The following is a 13,732-nucleotide window of genomic DNA, read 5'->3' as shown; positions in this document are numbered from 1 at the left end:
TGCTAGATGTTTGAGTTTCAACTCAGAATTGCTCATGTTGAATGCATTTCTATCTAAATTTAGAGTTTAACCCTCATTCAATACTTCATCTAGTAAAGAGAGCGCTCAGGGATCCAGGGAAAGCACCAAAAACTCTGAGTGACTATTGGACACTTATCCATCCATCATGATGAAAGGGTGCAACTCACCAGTGTATGCCAATATGGCAAAAAAACCAAAACAACTTTATTGTGTATTACTGCATTTATTAAACAAACAGTGTTTTGGCTTTTTTTTTTAAGATTTAATAGTTCATGGACCAGCATTTTCATTGATGTGAACCCAACTTCAGAAATATAATAGATGAGATCCCTACCCAAGGAGCCTACAGTCTAATTCATATAAATGAAGACAAGAGGGAAAGAACAAACACAAAAATGGGTAATACAGCATCTGAGAGAAAGAGGTAATGAGGGGACTGGATCATGTATAGAGAGGTTGTTTCAAGCACATGAAAAAGGCACGCTGCCAAGTGTGGGAGAAGGAAAGGGTAATGCAAGAAAAGAATGGGTAGGATGCATAAGGTGACGGGGGAGCGAAGGAAGAAATGAAAGCACAATACGGGCAGAAACAGTGTTGCAATGCAGAGATTTGAAGGTGACAATCAGGAACGTTATGAAAAGAAACAGCTAGCGAGGGGATTTGCTGAGGGAGTGGTGGATCAGACTGGCAAATGGGGAAGATTATTTTGGCAGCAGCATTACAAGAGCAGTACATACTTATCATTTCTTCTCTGCTGTCTGATTCTTGTTGTAAAATAACATCTCTGAAAATAGTAGAAACACAAGTATGGATTAAGTCAGTAAAAATAAACACCAACTATGGACAAAGATGTGAGACCAACGAATTCGTATTAACAACTGTGTACTCACTTTGCATTGACAAGGATGATTAACATTAAGAAATAAATAAAAAATGGATCTGCTTGTTGTAGGTATCCATCCCATATTGCCTGAGTGACTTCAGCTGAGCAGTAATATGAAAAGAGGCTTCCAAGCTGAAAAGTTGGGGAATAGCGTGAAAGAAAGCAAAGAGTCAGGAACAACTTTAGCAGGACTACAATACTGCAAACAGATAGACAAGCTAGCTAAAAGAAAAACATTGAAGTCACTTGAAATTGTACATTTGCACTGTGCACTGAAGGGTATTTCTACTCTTAAAAATTACTTTTGAAAAAGTTGCATAGTGGGTATCCAGATGGTTTCTCTATTTTTACGTATGCTCACTTCACAGCTGAAGGGGTTTTTTTGTTTGTTTGTGTGTGTGTGTGTTTTTTTTTTTGCTTTTTTTACTGCCAGCCCTGCAAACTTAACTTGTGATCTGAAAGTTTGGCTGGGCTTATTTCTGGCTCATCTGCCTCAGCAATACAGGTTTTGAAATTTAACTTAGTTAATAATTCTGATGAAGCGTAAGTCATAACAGAATTAATTCCCTACTGTTTTGTTGGCTCTGCAGGGCTAATCTTAACAAAAAGTAGTGACAGAATTTATTCTAGTCAGTAAAGCAAGCAGACATGACTTTGAATACACACTGTGAAACAGTGAATACTTACTAAGGTGGTGCCATTTTTCATGGCCACTTTTCACAGCTGAACCAGACTTCAACTTAAAGAGGGCCACACGTGAGTTTGACAGTGAGACACACCTCCTAAGTTTTAAATCATTAGGCTGACAACTGAGTCTGCCAGGAATGGAGTGTTTTATCACCATTATAAAAAAAGTAATATTTGGGCACATACACTTTTAAAAAATGCATCCTTTCCACTACACAGAAAGTGGATGAAAGAAAACAAGCTGTGAATTTCCTTCCATGCGACAACATTTGTAATGATACTTAACTGAACGGCATAGTACATGGCTGATTTAGGGGCTTGCTGAGCCTTCTGCTGTGCCCCAGATGGGATGGCTACTGTCATGGCTTTCAATAGCACTTCACCTACTTTTAAAAGCTATCTTGAGAGCATTTAACACCTCCCAATTTGCTATTGTAATAAGGGCCAGAAGGTTTGAACAATTTTCAGTCAGCTGTGCTGAAAATGGTCTCTCTTTCAAGGACAATGGTGCACTGACAGAGATAAATGGTATTTCTTACAAACTTTTGTGTGTTTGAGTCCCGACTCCTAATCCCTCAAAATATAGTGACCTTAGAAAGAGAAGTCATCCTAGTTTAGCCTCTTAAAATAAAGTGAAAATCTAAGAGTAGCCTCTTAGCTAGTACAGCTACAAGTAGGATATTGAGTGCAACAACAATTCTGAAGGAGCCAAGGAAAAAACACCGAGCTAAAATGTGTTTTTCCCCCTAAAATTTGATTTTGACAGTTTTTATATAATAGTTATTGAAACATACTTGCACTAGGGAGTAATATACAGATATACTAGACAGACTACAGCCAAACATGACTGCTGCTTTAGATGTTGACTGGCCAAAGCTACATTTTATTTATTTGTGTGTGTATATGAATATCAGATTTTACCTGCTGCAGTTTAGTATTAAGTTGGTAGCAGCACAGAAAGCTCTAATTAAAAGAGGAGCTATTTTATATCCAGTTTTATGGCTTTTTATTCCTCTAGCTTGAAGTGATGAACCTTTGAAAAACTTGGTAGAGCCCAAGAATGCGAAAATAAATCCTAGCAGTCAGGGTGTATGTTTCATGGTTTACCACCAGTGTCTTTACTATATATACATTTTACAGACTTCTCTTGCAAAATATAATTTAAGAAAATTGTCCCAGAAACAAAGTTTTGGATTTCCTACACTACTCTCGAGTTTGATCTTGCAGTCTTTTGATGCACGTTCACGTTGACTTCAATATGATGTGTGACTACAAAACAAGTGCCAGGTCATATTAATTAGCAAATTAAAGGTGTGGGGGGGGAGCCAGTTCTTTAAGAGACAGTAATACACGGTCATGGGCTGCAATCCTGTAAAGAATTATTTTAGTATTAGTTCTGTCAATTCAAATATTTTAGTTACGTGAGGGACGAATTTAAAAAAAACAGACAACAATAACTTGAATTTATAAACGGAGTTAGCCCTATTGTAATCCATAATCTCTGAACTGATGTGCATACGCAAAACAACTGAATATGTGGGGCAGGGTCGGACTAACTTTTTGTGGGCCCGGCACCAAACATATTTGTGGGCCCCCCCCCGAGGAATGATTGTAAAAGGGGCCAAGGGTAAAAGCACAGTGGGGCAGAAGCTAGGGTTGATCTCTGGAGCAAGGGAGGGGTCAGGGTAAACTGCAAGCACAGCAGTGCAGGGGAGGGGGTAAACAGGATCTCCCCAACCCCTGTCCACACAGAGCAGGAACCTACCAGGTTCTAGTCCATTCTCTTTGTCTCTCTCTGCACTGAGCTGCCGCTCCTCCCACAGCAGCAGGACAGGTTCTCTTCCAGCCCTCTGGTATGGGTGTTGGGAGTGGAAGGAGCGGAGACTAATGTGGTTACTCCTATAACTGGACATTTAGTTTCCAGTCAGCACTGCTAACCGGACACTCAGGTCCCGTTTTCTACTGGAGTTTCCAGTCTAAAACTGGATACCTGGCAACAAGGCTGCCAGAAAAACCTGAGGGAGGGAGAGGGGCAAGCAATCATTTTTAAAAGTAAGAGGGCTAAGCCTTAAAGGGGGGGGGGGGAGGCAAGTGATGAGTGGATTAGGGAGTGGAGAGGAGCTAGTGGGCAGGGCCATGTCTCCTGTACTGCCCAAGTAGGATGGAGACTGTGGGGATCAGCTGCCACAGTATCCAGGGCCGATGCAAGGATATTTTGCACCCTAGATGAAACTTCCGCCTTGTGCCCCCCCCCCCGAGCATCGCTTACTATAAATTTTCAAAAATGAATACAGTGGAGTCACATCTTATGCAGGGGTTAGGTTCTAAGGTCAACGCGTAAGAGGAAAATTGCGTATAGTGAAAATTACCATAAACTAAAGTATACACTAGAACAGGGGTCCTCAACCTACAGCACATGTGCCAAAGGTGGCACACAAGCTGTTTTTTTCTCTCTCTTTTTTTTTTTTTTTTTTAATGGCAGGCTGCGGGTCCCAGCCACCGCTGAGCCTGCTGCTGGCCTGGGATTCCATTCACTCAGCTGCCAGCTGGGGTACCAGCTGGCGACTCCGCTCAGTCTCCTGCCGTTCACCCAGGCCAGCAGGAGGCTGAGCGGGGCCGGCAGTCGGAACCCCAGATCATCAGTGGGCTGAGCAGGGATGGAGGTCGGGATCCTGACTGGCAGGAGCTGGCCCACTGCTGGCCTTGCTCAGCCCGCTGCCGGCTGAGTGAACAGAATCCCAAGTCACCAGCAGGATCATCGGCAGCCGGGACCCGCAGCGTGCCATTTAAAAAAAAAAAAAATCGGGAACATAGTATGCGAGGGAGGAGCCAGGCTGCTGCCAACAGAGGCTGCCATGGAGCCGCAGCAGCCAGCAGCATAAAGCTTCTAATCCCACAGGAGAGAGCGGGGAGGGGAGTGGGGGGTGGAAAGAGCTGGCCGAGGCCCCTTTCGACCATGGGCCTGGCACCAGTGGTGCCATTGTAAATCCGGTATTGATGTGGGGAAGTGGTATGCAGTACTATTTAACCACCTCTTGGAAGTAGCAGTCAATTCAGACATTGCCACTCATACTTAATATGAACCACTTCCAATCCCTAGTATCCATAGCTTAGGTTTTATTTCTACAGTAAGGATCTAATGTTTACAAGATCTCACCTTCTATTTGGAATGGAAAGGCTAGATACTATAAAAGTGACACACTAAAAAACATAGCATGTGTTCTTCCTCTATTTCAGAACACTTTGGAAGTGATTAAAAAAAAAACCTCCAAATTCCTTTTACACTATTCCATAGCTCAGCAGTCTGTACTTAAAAGTTTCTACAGAAATTTATTTTTCATTATGTTTTCCTACTTTCACTTTATTACCCAGTTGAGTGCATACGAGTCCGGTGTCATCTTCTTAGTATCAAGAAAGGAGCAGAGTTCAGGCTCATGATACTGGAGGAGAAGCCTAAATAGATGAAATGGTCTCCCCTTCTGGAAACAATCCCTAAAAAGCAAGTAGCAAGACAATGTTTATGAAAACACCCTAATACCCCAGTCATTAGACTTATATTGGCAATTTTTAGCTAAGAAGAAAATATAACTTCCTGTGTACTAAGAGGAAACTTGTAATCCCTTCACTCATACAAGTGGCCACATCAAAGCTAATCAGATGGTGTGGAGAATTAACAAATACTTTAAAATTTTTTAACAATTTAAGCCACTACATTTAAATATCAAAATAAAGTTTAAACATTCTTTTGTGAAAGGCACTTTGGGCAGGAGTGTGCCTCAATCTAAACAGAGAAAATTGTTAACTATTCTAATAGAACTGACCAAAGTGATTTTAAAACATCTCCATGTACACCTGAATAAAAATTTCACATTAAGCAACTAGTGGGAAGGGAAGAGAGGCAAATTATGGTATGGAGTAGGACAAAATAAATTTGGAAGACAGTAAAGACAGATCTTTCTTGTACGTTAAATCCCAATCAATATAGTTCACTTGAGTGTGTCTTATGTGGGCAATTCTATTACTGTATGTTGAAGTTTCAAGTGAAACATTCCACCAATTTAACGTGTTATTTTAGTTATTAAAATATTTCTGCTTTCCCATTCAATTAATGGTGTAATGGTAACAAACTGAAGAAAGACATTCCATTATTTTTTGCATAACAATTTAGTCTCAAAAATTAATTTCAATCTGAATGGTTAATAGAAGAGTTCAAGACACTCACACTTTACCAGCTACCAATATTCAAAATGGACTCAAAACTTTCAGAATTTAGAGAACTAGTTTCTCTGAGTTTCAGCTTAAGATTGTAATAAAACCTCCATTTCAGACATAGTAGGATTTTTCTTAAATTGCTCTGCTGAACAAATTGCTCCCTACTACTTACCAGCTCAATCAATCCTGTAGTGGTCTGTCCAGATGTCTAGTTCAGGGGGTTTTCAAACTGGGGGTGGCCCCTCCACAGAGGGTCACAAGGTTATTACATGGGGGGGGTCGTGAGCTGTCAACTTCCACCCTAAACCTCGCTTTGCCTCCAGCATTTATAATATAGTGTTAAATATATAAAGTATTTTTAATTTATAAGGGGGGGTCGCACTCAGAGGTTTGCTATGTGAAAGGGGTCACTAGCACAAAATTTTGAGAACCGCTGCTCTAATTGAAATGCATCTCACTGCCTTTCAAGAGCAGCGAGTTCAAATACCTACCTCCTCACTCACTGGAGGGGTGAAAAGGCAGAATGATACAAAAAGAAAAAAAAGTGTTCGAGATGCTGATTTAAGTATCACTCTCTAGCCAAAGAAAGAAGAGAGCTGACCACCTGAAGAGGAAACTGGTTTTCACCCCTCACAAGAGGGAATGTTAGCATGGGAAAACAGAATTCTCAACCTAACACCTGCCAGCATTATCAAATGAAGATAGGAAATCTGTAGACTCTACTATCAACCATTCACCAACATTCTAGGTTGTTTATTACTATTTCAGATCATACAGTAACACACATTTTGTGCTAATTCCTATCTTTGCATGATGTGATAAATGTGTGCTCATCGGTTTTCATTTCCTCCTGGTGAGGAGTAAAGAAATAACCCTTTACTAAAAACAGATGTGTCAATATTAATTGCTTGAAATTTTCATGCAAGCAGTTAATTTACTCTGTCCAGCTACTCGAATCATTATTATTCGACAGGATAAGGAGGGAAATATAGCTAGCTACGGGTGAGAAGAGAACTTCCTTACAGGTATCACATGTAGCAAAGGTTTGAAAATCATTCTCTCTTTAAGAACAATTCTATTAATTTTATACATTGTGTCTTTCTTCCCTTGCTTTGTTAAATAAGCTCTTTTCAAGAGAAACTGGCTATGGTTTACGAGTTCATCCGCTCTTTCTGCACATATCCCCACCTGATGTCAATGTGCTGTTCAAACAACCTGCCTACAATTAGGATTTCAGGTAAGTATCAGCAACAGGTAAATTATTAACAAGAAATCCTATTGTCTTTGAGAGGAGAGAGAGTGAGGCCTGGTCTACGCTACGCGTTTAAACTGATTTTAGCAGCGTTAAACCGATTTAATGGTGCACCCGTCCACACTAAGAGGCCCTTTATATCGATATAAAGGGCTCTTTAAATTGGTTTCTGTACTCCTCCCCAACGAGAGGAGTAGCGCTAAAATCGGTATTAACATATTGGATTAGGGTTAGTGTGGCCGCAAATAGACGGTATTGGCCTCCGGGCGGTATCCCACAGTGCACCACTGTGACCGCTCTGGACAGCAATCTGAACTCGGATGCAGTGGCCAGGTAAACAGGAAAAGCCCCGCGTGGAGCTCTGATCAGCACGGGTGGCGATGCAGTCCCAAATCCAAAAAGAGCTCCAGCATGGACCGTATGGGAGATACTGGATCTGATCGCTGTATGGGGAAACAAATCTGTTCTATCAGAGCTCCGTTACAGAATACGAAATGCCAAAGCGTTTGAAAAAAATCTCCAGGCTACACAGTGCTGCGTGACAAGCATAACGGAAAGCCAAAGAATCAAATGTATGCTCATGGAGGGAGGGAGGGGGTACTGAGGACTCCAGCTATCCCACAGTCCACAGCAGTCTCCGAAAAGTATTTGCATTCTTGGCTGAGCTCCCAGTGCCTGTAGGTTCAAACACATTGTCCAGTGTGGTTCAGGGTATAGCTCGTCAATTTACTCCCTCCCCCCACCACATGAAAGAAAAGGGAAAGAAATCGTTTCTTGACTTTTTTCAATGTCACCCTATGTCTACTGAATGCTGGTGGTAGACGCGATGCTGCAGCAGTATCCGCTCTTCTCCCCTCCCCGGTGGCAGACGGTACAATATGACTGCTATCCATCGTCACCATCAGCCCGTGAGTGCTCCTGGCTGGCCTCAGATGAGGCTGGCCGGGGGTGCCTGGGTAAAAATAGGAATGATTCCCGGTCATTCCCAGTAGATGGTACAGAATGGCTGGTAATCGTTCTCATCATAGCAACTGGGGGATGAGCTCCATCAGCCCCCTCCCTTTCCTGTGTAAAGAAAAGATTCTGTACTGCCTGGACTATCATAGCAGCGGGATGCTGGGTTCCTGTCCCCCGCACCTCTGAATGTTCTGCCTGGACTGTCATAGCACCGGGAGGCTGCCTCCCCCTCATTTTATCTCACTAACAAGTCAATGTTTCTTATTCCTGCATTCTTTATAACTTCATGACACAAATGGGGGGGGACACTGCCACGGTAGTCCAGGAAGGTTGAGGGAAGCAACGGGTGGGGTTGTTGCAGGGGCACTCCCCATGAATGGCATGTAGCTCATCATTTCTGCGGGATCTGACATGGAGCAGCTGTGCTCTCTGATACACTGGTTCTCTAGTACACTTGCCCCATATTCTAGGCAGGACTGACTATTTGTAGAAACCATATAGGAGGGATTGACTCAGGGAGTCATTCCCAGTTTTGCCTTTGCGCCCCTGGCTGACCTCAGCCAGGGGCATCCATGATAGCAGCAGACAGTACAGAACGACAGATAACCGTCATCTTACTGCCAATTTACAATGGCAGCAGACGGTACAGAATGAATGATAACTGTCTCTGCTATCATGCAAAAGCAAATGAATGCTGCTGTGTAGCGCTGCAGTATCGCCTCTGTCAGCAGCATCCAGTATACATACGGCAACAGTAAAAAAAAAAGCTGAATGGGCTCCATGGTTGCCGTGCTATGGCATCTGCCAGGGCAATCCAGGGAAAAAGGGAGCGAAATGATTGTCTGCCGTTGTTTTCCTGGAGGAAGGAATGAATTACGACATTTACCCAGAACCACCCACGACAATGATTTTTGCCCCATCAGGCACTGGGATCTCAACCCAGAATTCCAAGGGGCAGGGCAGACTGCAGGAACTATGGGATAGCTACAGAATATCTACCCACAGTGCAACGCTCCGGAAATCAACGCTAGCCTCGGACCATGGACGCACACCGCCGAATTAATGCGCTTAGTGTGGCAGCGTGCATTCGACTTTACACAATCTGTTTTACAAAACCGGTTTATGTAAAATCGGACTAATCTCGTAGTGGAGACGTACCCTGAGAGAGAGAGACAGAGTGTAAAAAGTATAAGGATAGTCCTATGGTTAAGACACTGGACTTGAACACAAAAGATCTGGGTTCTGCTCCCAACTGCTACAGATTGCCTGTGAAATGTTGGCCAAATTATTTAAATCTCTTCATTTCTCATTTGTAAAATGGGGATAATACTTCCTCTCACACCCTTTGTCTCATCTAGACTAAGATCTTTGAGCTGAGACTGTCCATTAGTATGTACATGTACAGCACTTTGCACATTTGGAGTCTACAGGCACTACTGTAGTACAAATAATAATAATATTAATATGAGGGAGTAAATGTAGTGGTTAAAGCAGCAGGTGCTGCTTCAGGATTCCTGAGTTTTATTTCCAAATTGCTGATTACCTACTGTGTAGCTTGGGAAATCAGACCTTTCTGTGCCTCAGTTTACCCACCCATAACATGGGGACAATAGTATCTACCTCCTTTATGGGGATGTTGAGAAACTTAGTGTTTGTGAAGTGCTTTGACGTCACTGGAAGGCAGGCATCATAGATATGCAAAATGCTAATAAGGGAAGAGAAAGTTCAGCTTACAGAACATATAGGCAGAACAGTTTCTAAACAAGTACTTCTGATATTGCATGAGGTGATGTGTTTTTTAAAAGGTTTAGGGAATGTGTGCCAGTTACATGTGAATTAGTTAAATCATGAAAACTTCGGCAGTCATTTTCTGGAATCATATCTAACGTCTGTAGCATTTAGATTAGTTACATTTTCATGTACACCTCCAATTTTACAATAATCTGAGGGAATGTGGTAGTTTTGCTATAAATAATGTTACTCCTTTATTACTGCAGAAACCTCTATACCAATTGCCAAAACCACCATAATGTGTCTTTTGAGAAACTAGTTCTGAAAAATGTACACATTCGATGCCAGCAACAGTAGTTCGTTTTCTCTCTCTCTCTCTCTCACATACATGTGCGCACACACATTTTACCTAGGAATGTACTTGTTCATGATAGCATAAAAGCAGTTATACAAATCACTGCGTGGAATTCGAAGATGCACCAGTGGCTTCAGTAGATGTATCCAACTGAGGCAGGAACTGTATTTAACATTACGCGATTTACAGTAAAAGGTAGTAACGGATTCAATATCCAAAAGTAATACTGACTTCTCTTCTTCTGGCACTGACAGCTGTTCTGGAAATAGAAAAGTATAACAAATACTTCAGAGGCAGTTATGGAATAGTTTCATATGGCAGTTACACCCACATACAGAACTGTAACTGACTGCAGATACATTAGTTTGAATCAGGTTTTTAAGTGATGGTGTGAAAACAGGTTTTAAGTAGGGTTGTCAAGCGATTAAAAAAAATTAATTGCGATTAATCATGCTGTTACACAATAATAGAATACCATTTATTCAAATATTTTTGGATGTTTTCTACATTTTCAAATATACTGATTTCAATTACAACACAGACTACAAAGTGTACAGTGCTTACTTTGTTTTTTATTACAAATATTTGCACTGTAGAATACAAAAGAAATAGGTGAATTGAAAAATACTAACACAAGTACTGTAGTGCAATTTCTTTATTATGAAAGTTTAACTTACAAAATGTATAATTATGTACAAAAAATAACTGCATTCGAACATAAAACAAAGTAAAACTTTAGAGCCTACAAGTCCTACTTCTTGTTCACCCAACTGCTCAGACAAACAAGTTTGTTTACATTTGCAGAAGATAATGCTGCCTGCTTCTTTTTTACAATGTCACCTGAAAGTGAGAACAGGCATTTGCATGGCACTGTTGTAGCCAGTGTCGCAAGATATTTACATGCCAGATGCACTAAAGATTCATATGGCCCTTCATGCTTCAACCACCATTCCAGAGGACATGCGCCCATGCTGATTATGGGTTCTGCTTGATAACCATCCAATGCAGTGTAGACCGATGCATATTCATTTTCATCATAATGAGTTGTCAGATGCCATCAGCAGGAGGTTGATTTTCTTTTTTGGTGGTTCGGGTTCTGCAGTTTCCGCATCAGAGCGTTGCTCTTGTAAGACTTCTGGAAGCATGCTCCACACCTCATTCCTTGCAGATTTTGGAAGAAACTTCAGATTCTTAAATCTTGGGTTGAGAGCAGTAGCTATCTTTAGAAATTTCACATTGATATCTTTGCATTTTGTCAAATTTGCAACAAAAGTGTTCTTAAAAGTAATAAGATGTGCTGGATCATTGTCAGACTACTATAACATGAAATATATGGCATAATGTGGGTAAAACAGAGCAGGAGACATACAATTCTCTCCTAAGGAATTCAGTCACAAATTTAATTAATGCCTTATTTTTTTAACAAGAGTCATAAGCATGGAAGCATGTCCTCTAGAATGATGGCCGAAGCATGAACAGGCACATGAATCTTCAGCGCATCTGCACATAAATAAATATCTTGTGTCGCCGGTTACAACAGTGCCATGCGAATGCCTGTTCTCACTTTCAGGTGACATTGTAATTAAGAAGCGGGTAGCATTATCTCCCGTAAATGTAAACAAACTTACTTCTTTAATGATTAGCTGAACAAGAAGTAGGACTGAGTGGACTACAATTGTAGACTCTAAAGTTTTACGCTGTTTTGTTTTTTCAGTGCAGTTATGTAACAAAAAACCCTACACTTGTAAGTTGCACTTTCATGATAAAGAGATTGCACTTCAGCACTTGTATGAGGTGAATTGAAAAATACCATTTCTTTTGTTTATCATTTTACAGTGCAAATATTTGTAATAAAAATAATATAAAATGAGCACTGTACACTTTGAATTCTGTGTTGTAATTGAAATAGCTATATGTGAAAATGTAGAAAAAACATTCAAAATATTTAATAAATTTCAGTTGGTATTCTATTGCCTAACAGTGCGATTAATATTTTTGAGTTAACTGTGATTAATCGACAGCCCTAGTTTTAAGAAAAAGGCATTGGCCTAAATGTACAAAGCAAGCTGGGATATCATAATGAAGTGGGAACAGATGAGACTGGATTTTCTAGCCTACATGAAACACAGAGGTAGATTTAAAATGTGCTAAATGCCTCTCTTTTATTCCAGTTTGGCCAGTACATCCCTCGGCCTGCGCTGCTTTCAGCAGCTCCCATTGGCCCAGAGCAGTGATCTGTGGCCAGTGGACGCCGCGATCGGCCGGACCTGCGGACGGGGCAGGTAAACATACCAGGGCCTGGCCCGCTAGGGGCTTTCCCTACAGAAGCGGCAACCCCTGTTTGAGAAACCCTGGTATAACCATTAAAACATATTGATTTGATTATTTACAACTAAATAAAGCTTTTAAACTAGATGTGGTAATTTTTGCTAATCAGGAGGGATATATTATAACTATACCCATTTATTTCAGCAAATATGTAGCTTAGCATATTTATTGAGATTTTCAAGTTTTCCTTGTTAGAAAATGTATTTCTTATTTACAAGGTAATTAAATTTGTATTCATGATTTGTGTTAAGATGCATTTGAATGGAAATTCAAATCAGGGCTTTGGAGTGGAGCCCAGAGCTGTAGTGCAGAGCAGCTCTGGAGCAGTGGAGCTGCAGGTTTTTGCCTGGAGCTGGAGCAGAGCCAGAGCACAGCTCCAAAGCCGGATTCAAATTCAATTAAAAATGTGAAAAAACAGCATTTTAAAATAATTTTTTATTGAACATTACCTGAAATTAGTTGCATACATAAAGTGAAAAAGTATTTCTGCAAAGCTCTCCTGCAGAGACTGAAAGTATTGATATTTGGAAAAAAATACCAGCATTCACTCCACTGTGAAGAGTGAAAATGATACTTAAAGAACTTGACATCACAACCTATTTGTAAAGCTTGACCTCTAAATGTTTTTACATTTATTCTATTTACAATTTATAAGGACAGCTCATTGATTCAGTATATTTTTAATTTTAAATATTTTACTTGCTTATAGTAAGTCTAGATCTTAACACAGGTTGTCACAAATAAAAGTTAAATTTTGAACAGGTTTATTTTATTAAAAAAGTGAATAAAAATCCATTTTAAATAAAAATCTTATTTTTACTTAAAAAAGATTTTTCACATTCCTCTTCTCCCCAACACCACCCCAGTTCAATCATCTCTCTTCATGTAGCTGAAATGGGTAATGACAAAAAAGGGGGAATGACTGACTGTGTTTAATTTAAAAAAATTGAAAGGCAACCTATACTTAAGATGTTATATTATAAGTGTGTCCAGATGAAGTTTGTAGTGACAACTTATTGTGCCACAGGGACCCCAAGACCCATAACTGATGGTAAAAATTATCTACAAAGGAAGCATTTAAAAAGGGTTCCTTCGCCAAAGTTGATAAATATTTTGATAATATATAAAAGAAAATGCAAGTGTCATCTGAAGTGTTGTATAAATTTGCAGATGTAATACCTTCACTAAAGTGTGAAACAGAGGATTTTTAATCCTGCTTTAAAAGCAAGTCTTAGATAAAACCTTAACACTGTTACATTAATTAGATTAATTACTTTGGTACAGTCACAAAACTAGTTGTATAAAA

General features: G+C 40.3%; 1 protein-coding gene across 2 annotated transcripts in view; it reads right to left on the bottom strand.

Moving 5' to 3' along the window:
- The window catches only part of TBC1D23 (TBC1 domain family member 23), a 50,573-nt gene that overhangs the window by 21,823 nt on the left and 15,018 nt on the right, over positions 1–13,732 (bottom strand). For both annotated transcript variants that reach the window (XM_050958248.1, XM_050958253.1), the window contains exons 4-7: positions 10,153–10,357; positions 4,960–5,083; positions 912–1,036; positions 759–805 (exon numbers count right to left, since the gene is read on the bottom strand). In XM_050958248.1, coding sequence (XP_050814205.1) covers positions 759–805; positions 912–1,036; positions 4,960–5,083; positions 10,153–10,357 — 501 coding nt within the window. The remainder of the gene's footprint in view (positions 1–758; positions 806–911; positions 1,037–4,959; positions 5,084–10,152; positions 10,358–13,732) is intronic.

The sequence above is a fragment of the Gopherus flavomarginatus genome, chromosome 1, assembly GCF_025201925.1.
Source record: "Gopherus flavomarginatus isolate rGopFla2 chromosome 1, rGopFla2.mat.asm, whole genome shotgun sequence".
In the NCBI taxonomy this organism is placed as follows: domain Eukaryota; kingdom Metazoa; phylum Chordata; order Testudines; family Testudinidae; genus Gopherus; species Gopherus flavomarginatus.
Note: the sequence above shows the minus strand (reverse complement) of the source record. Positions and strands in the feature narration are given on the sequence as shown.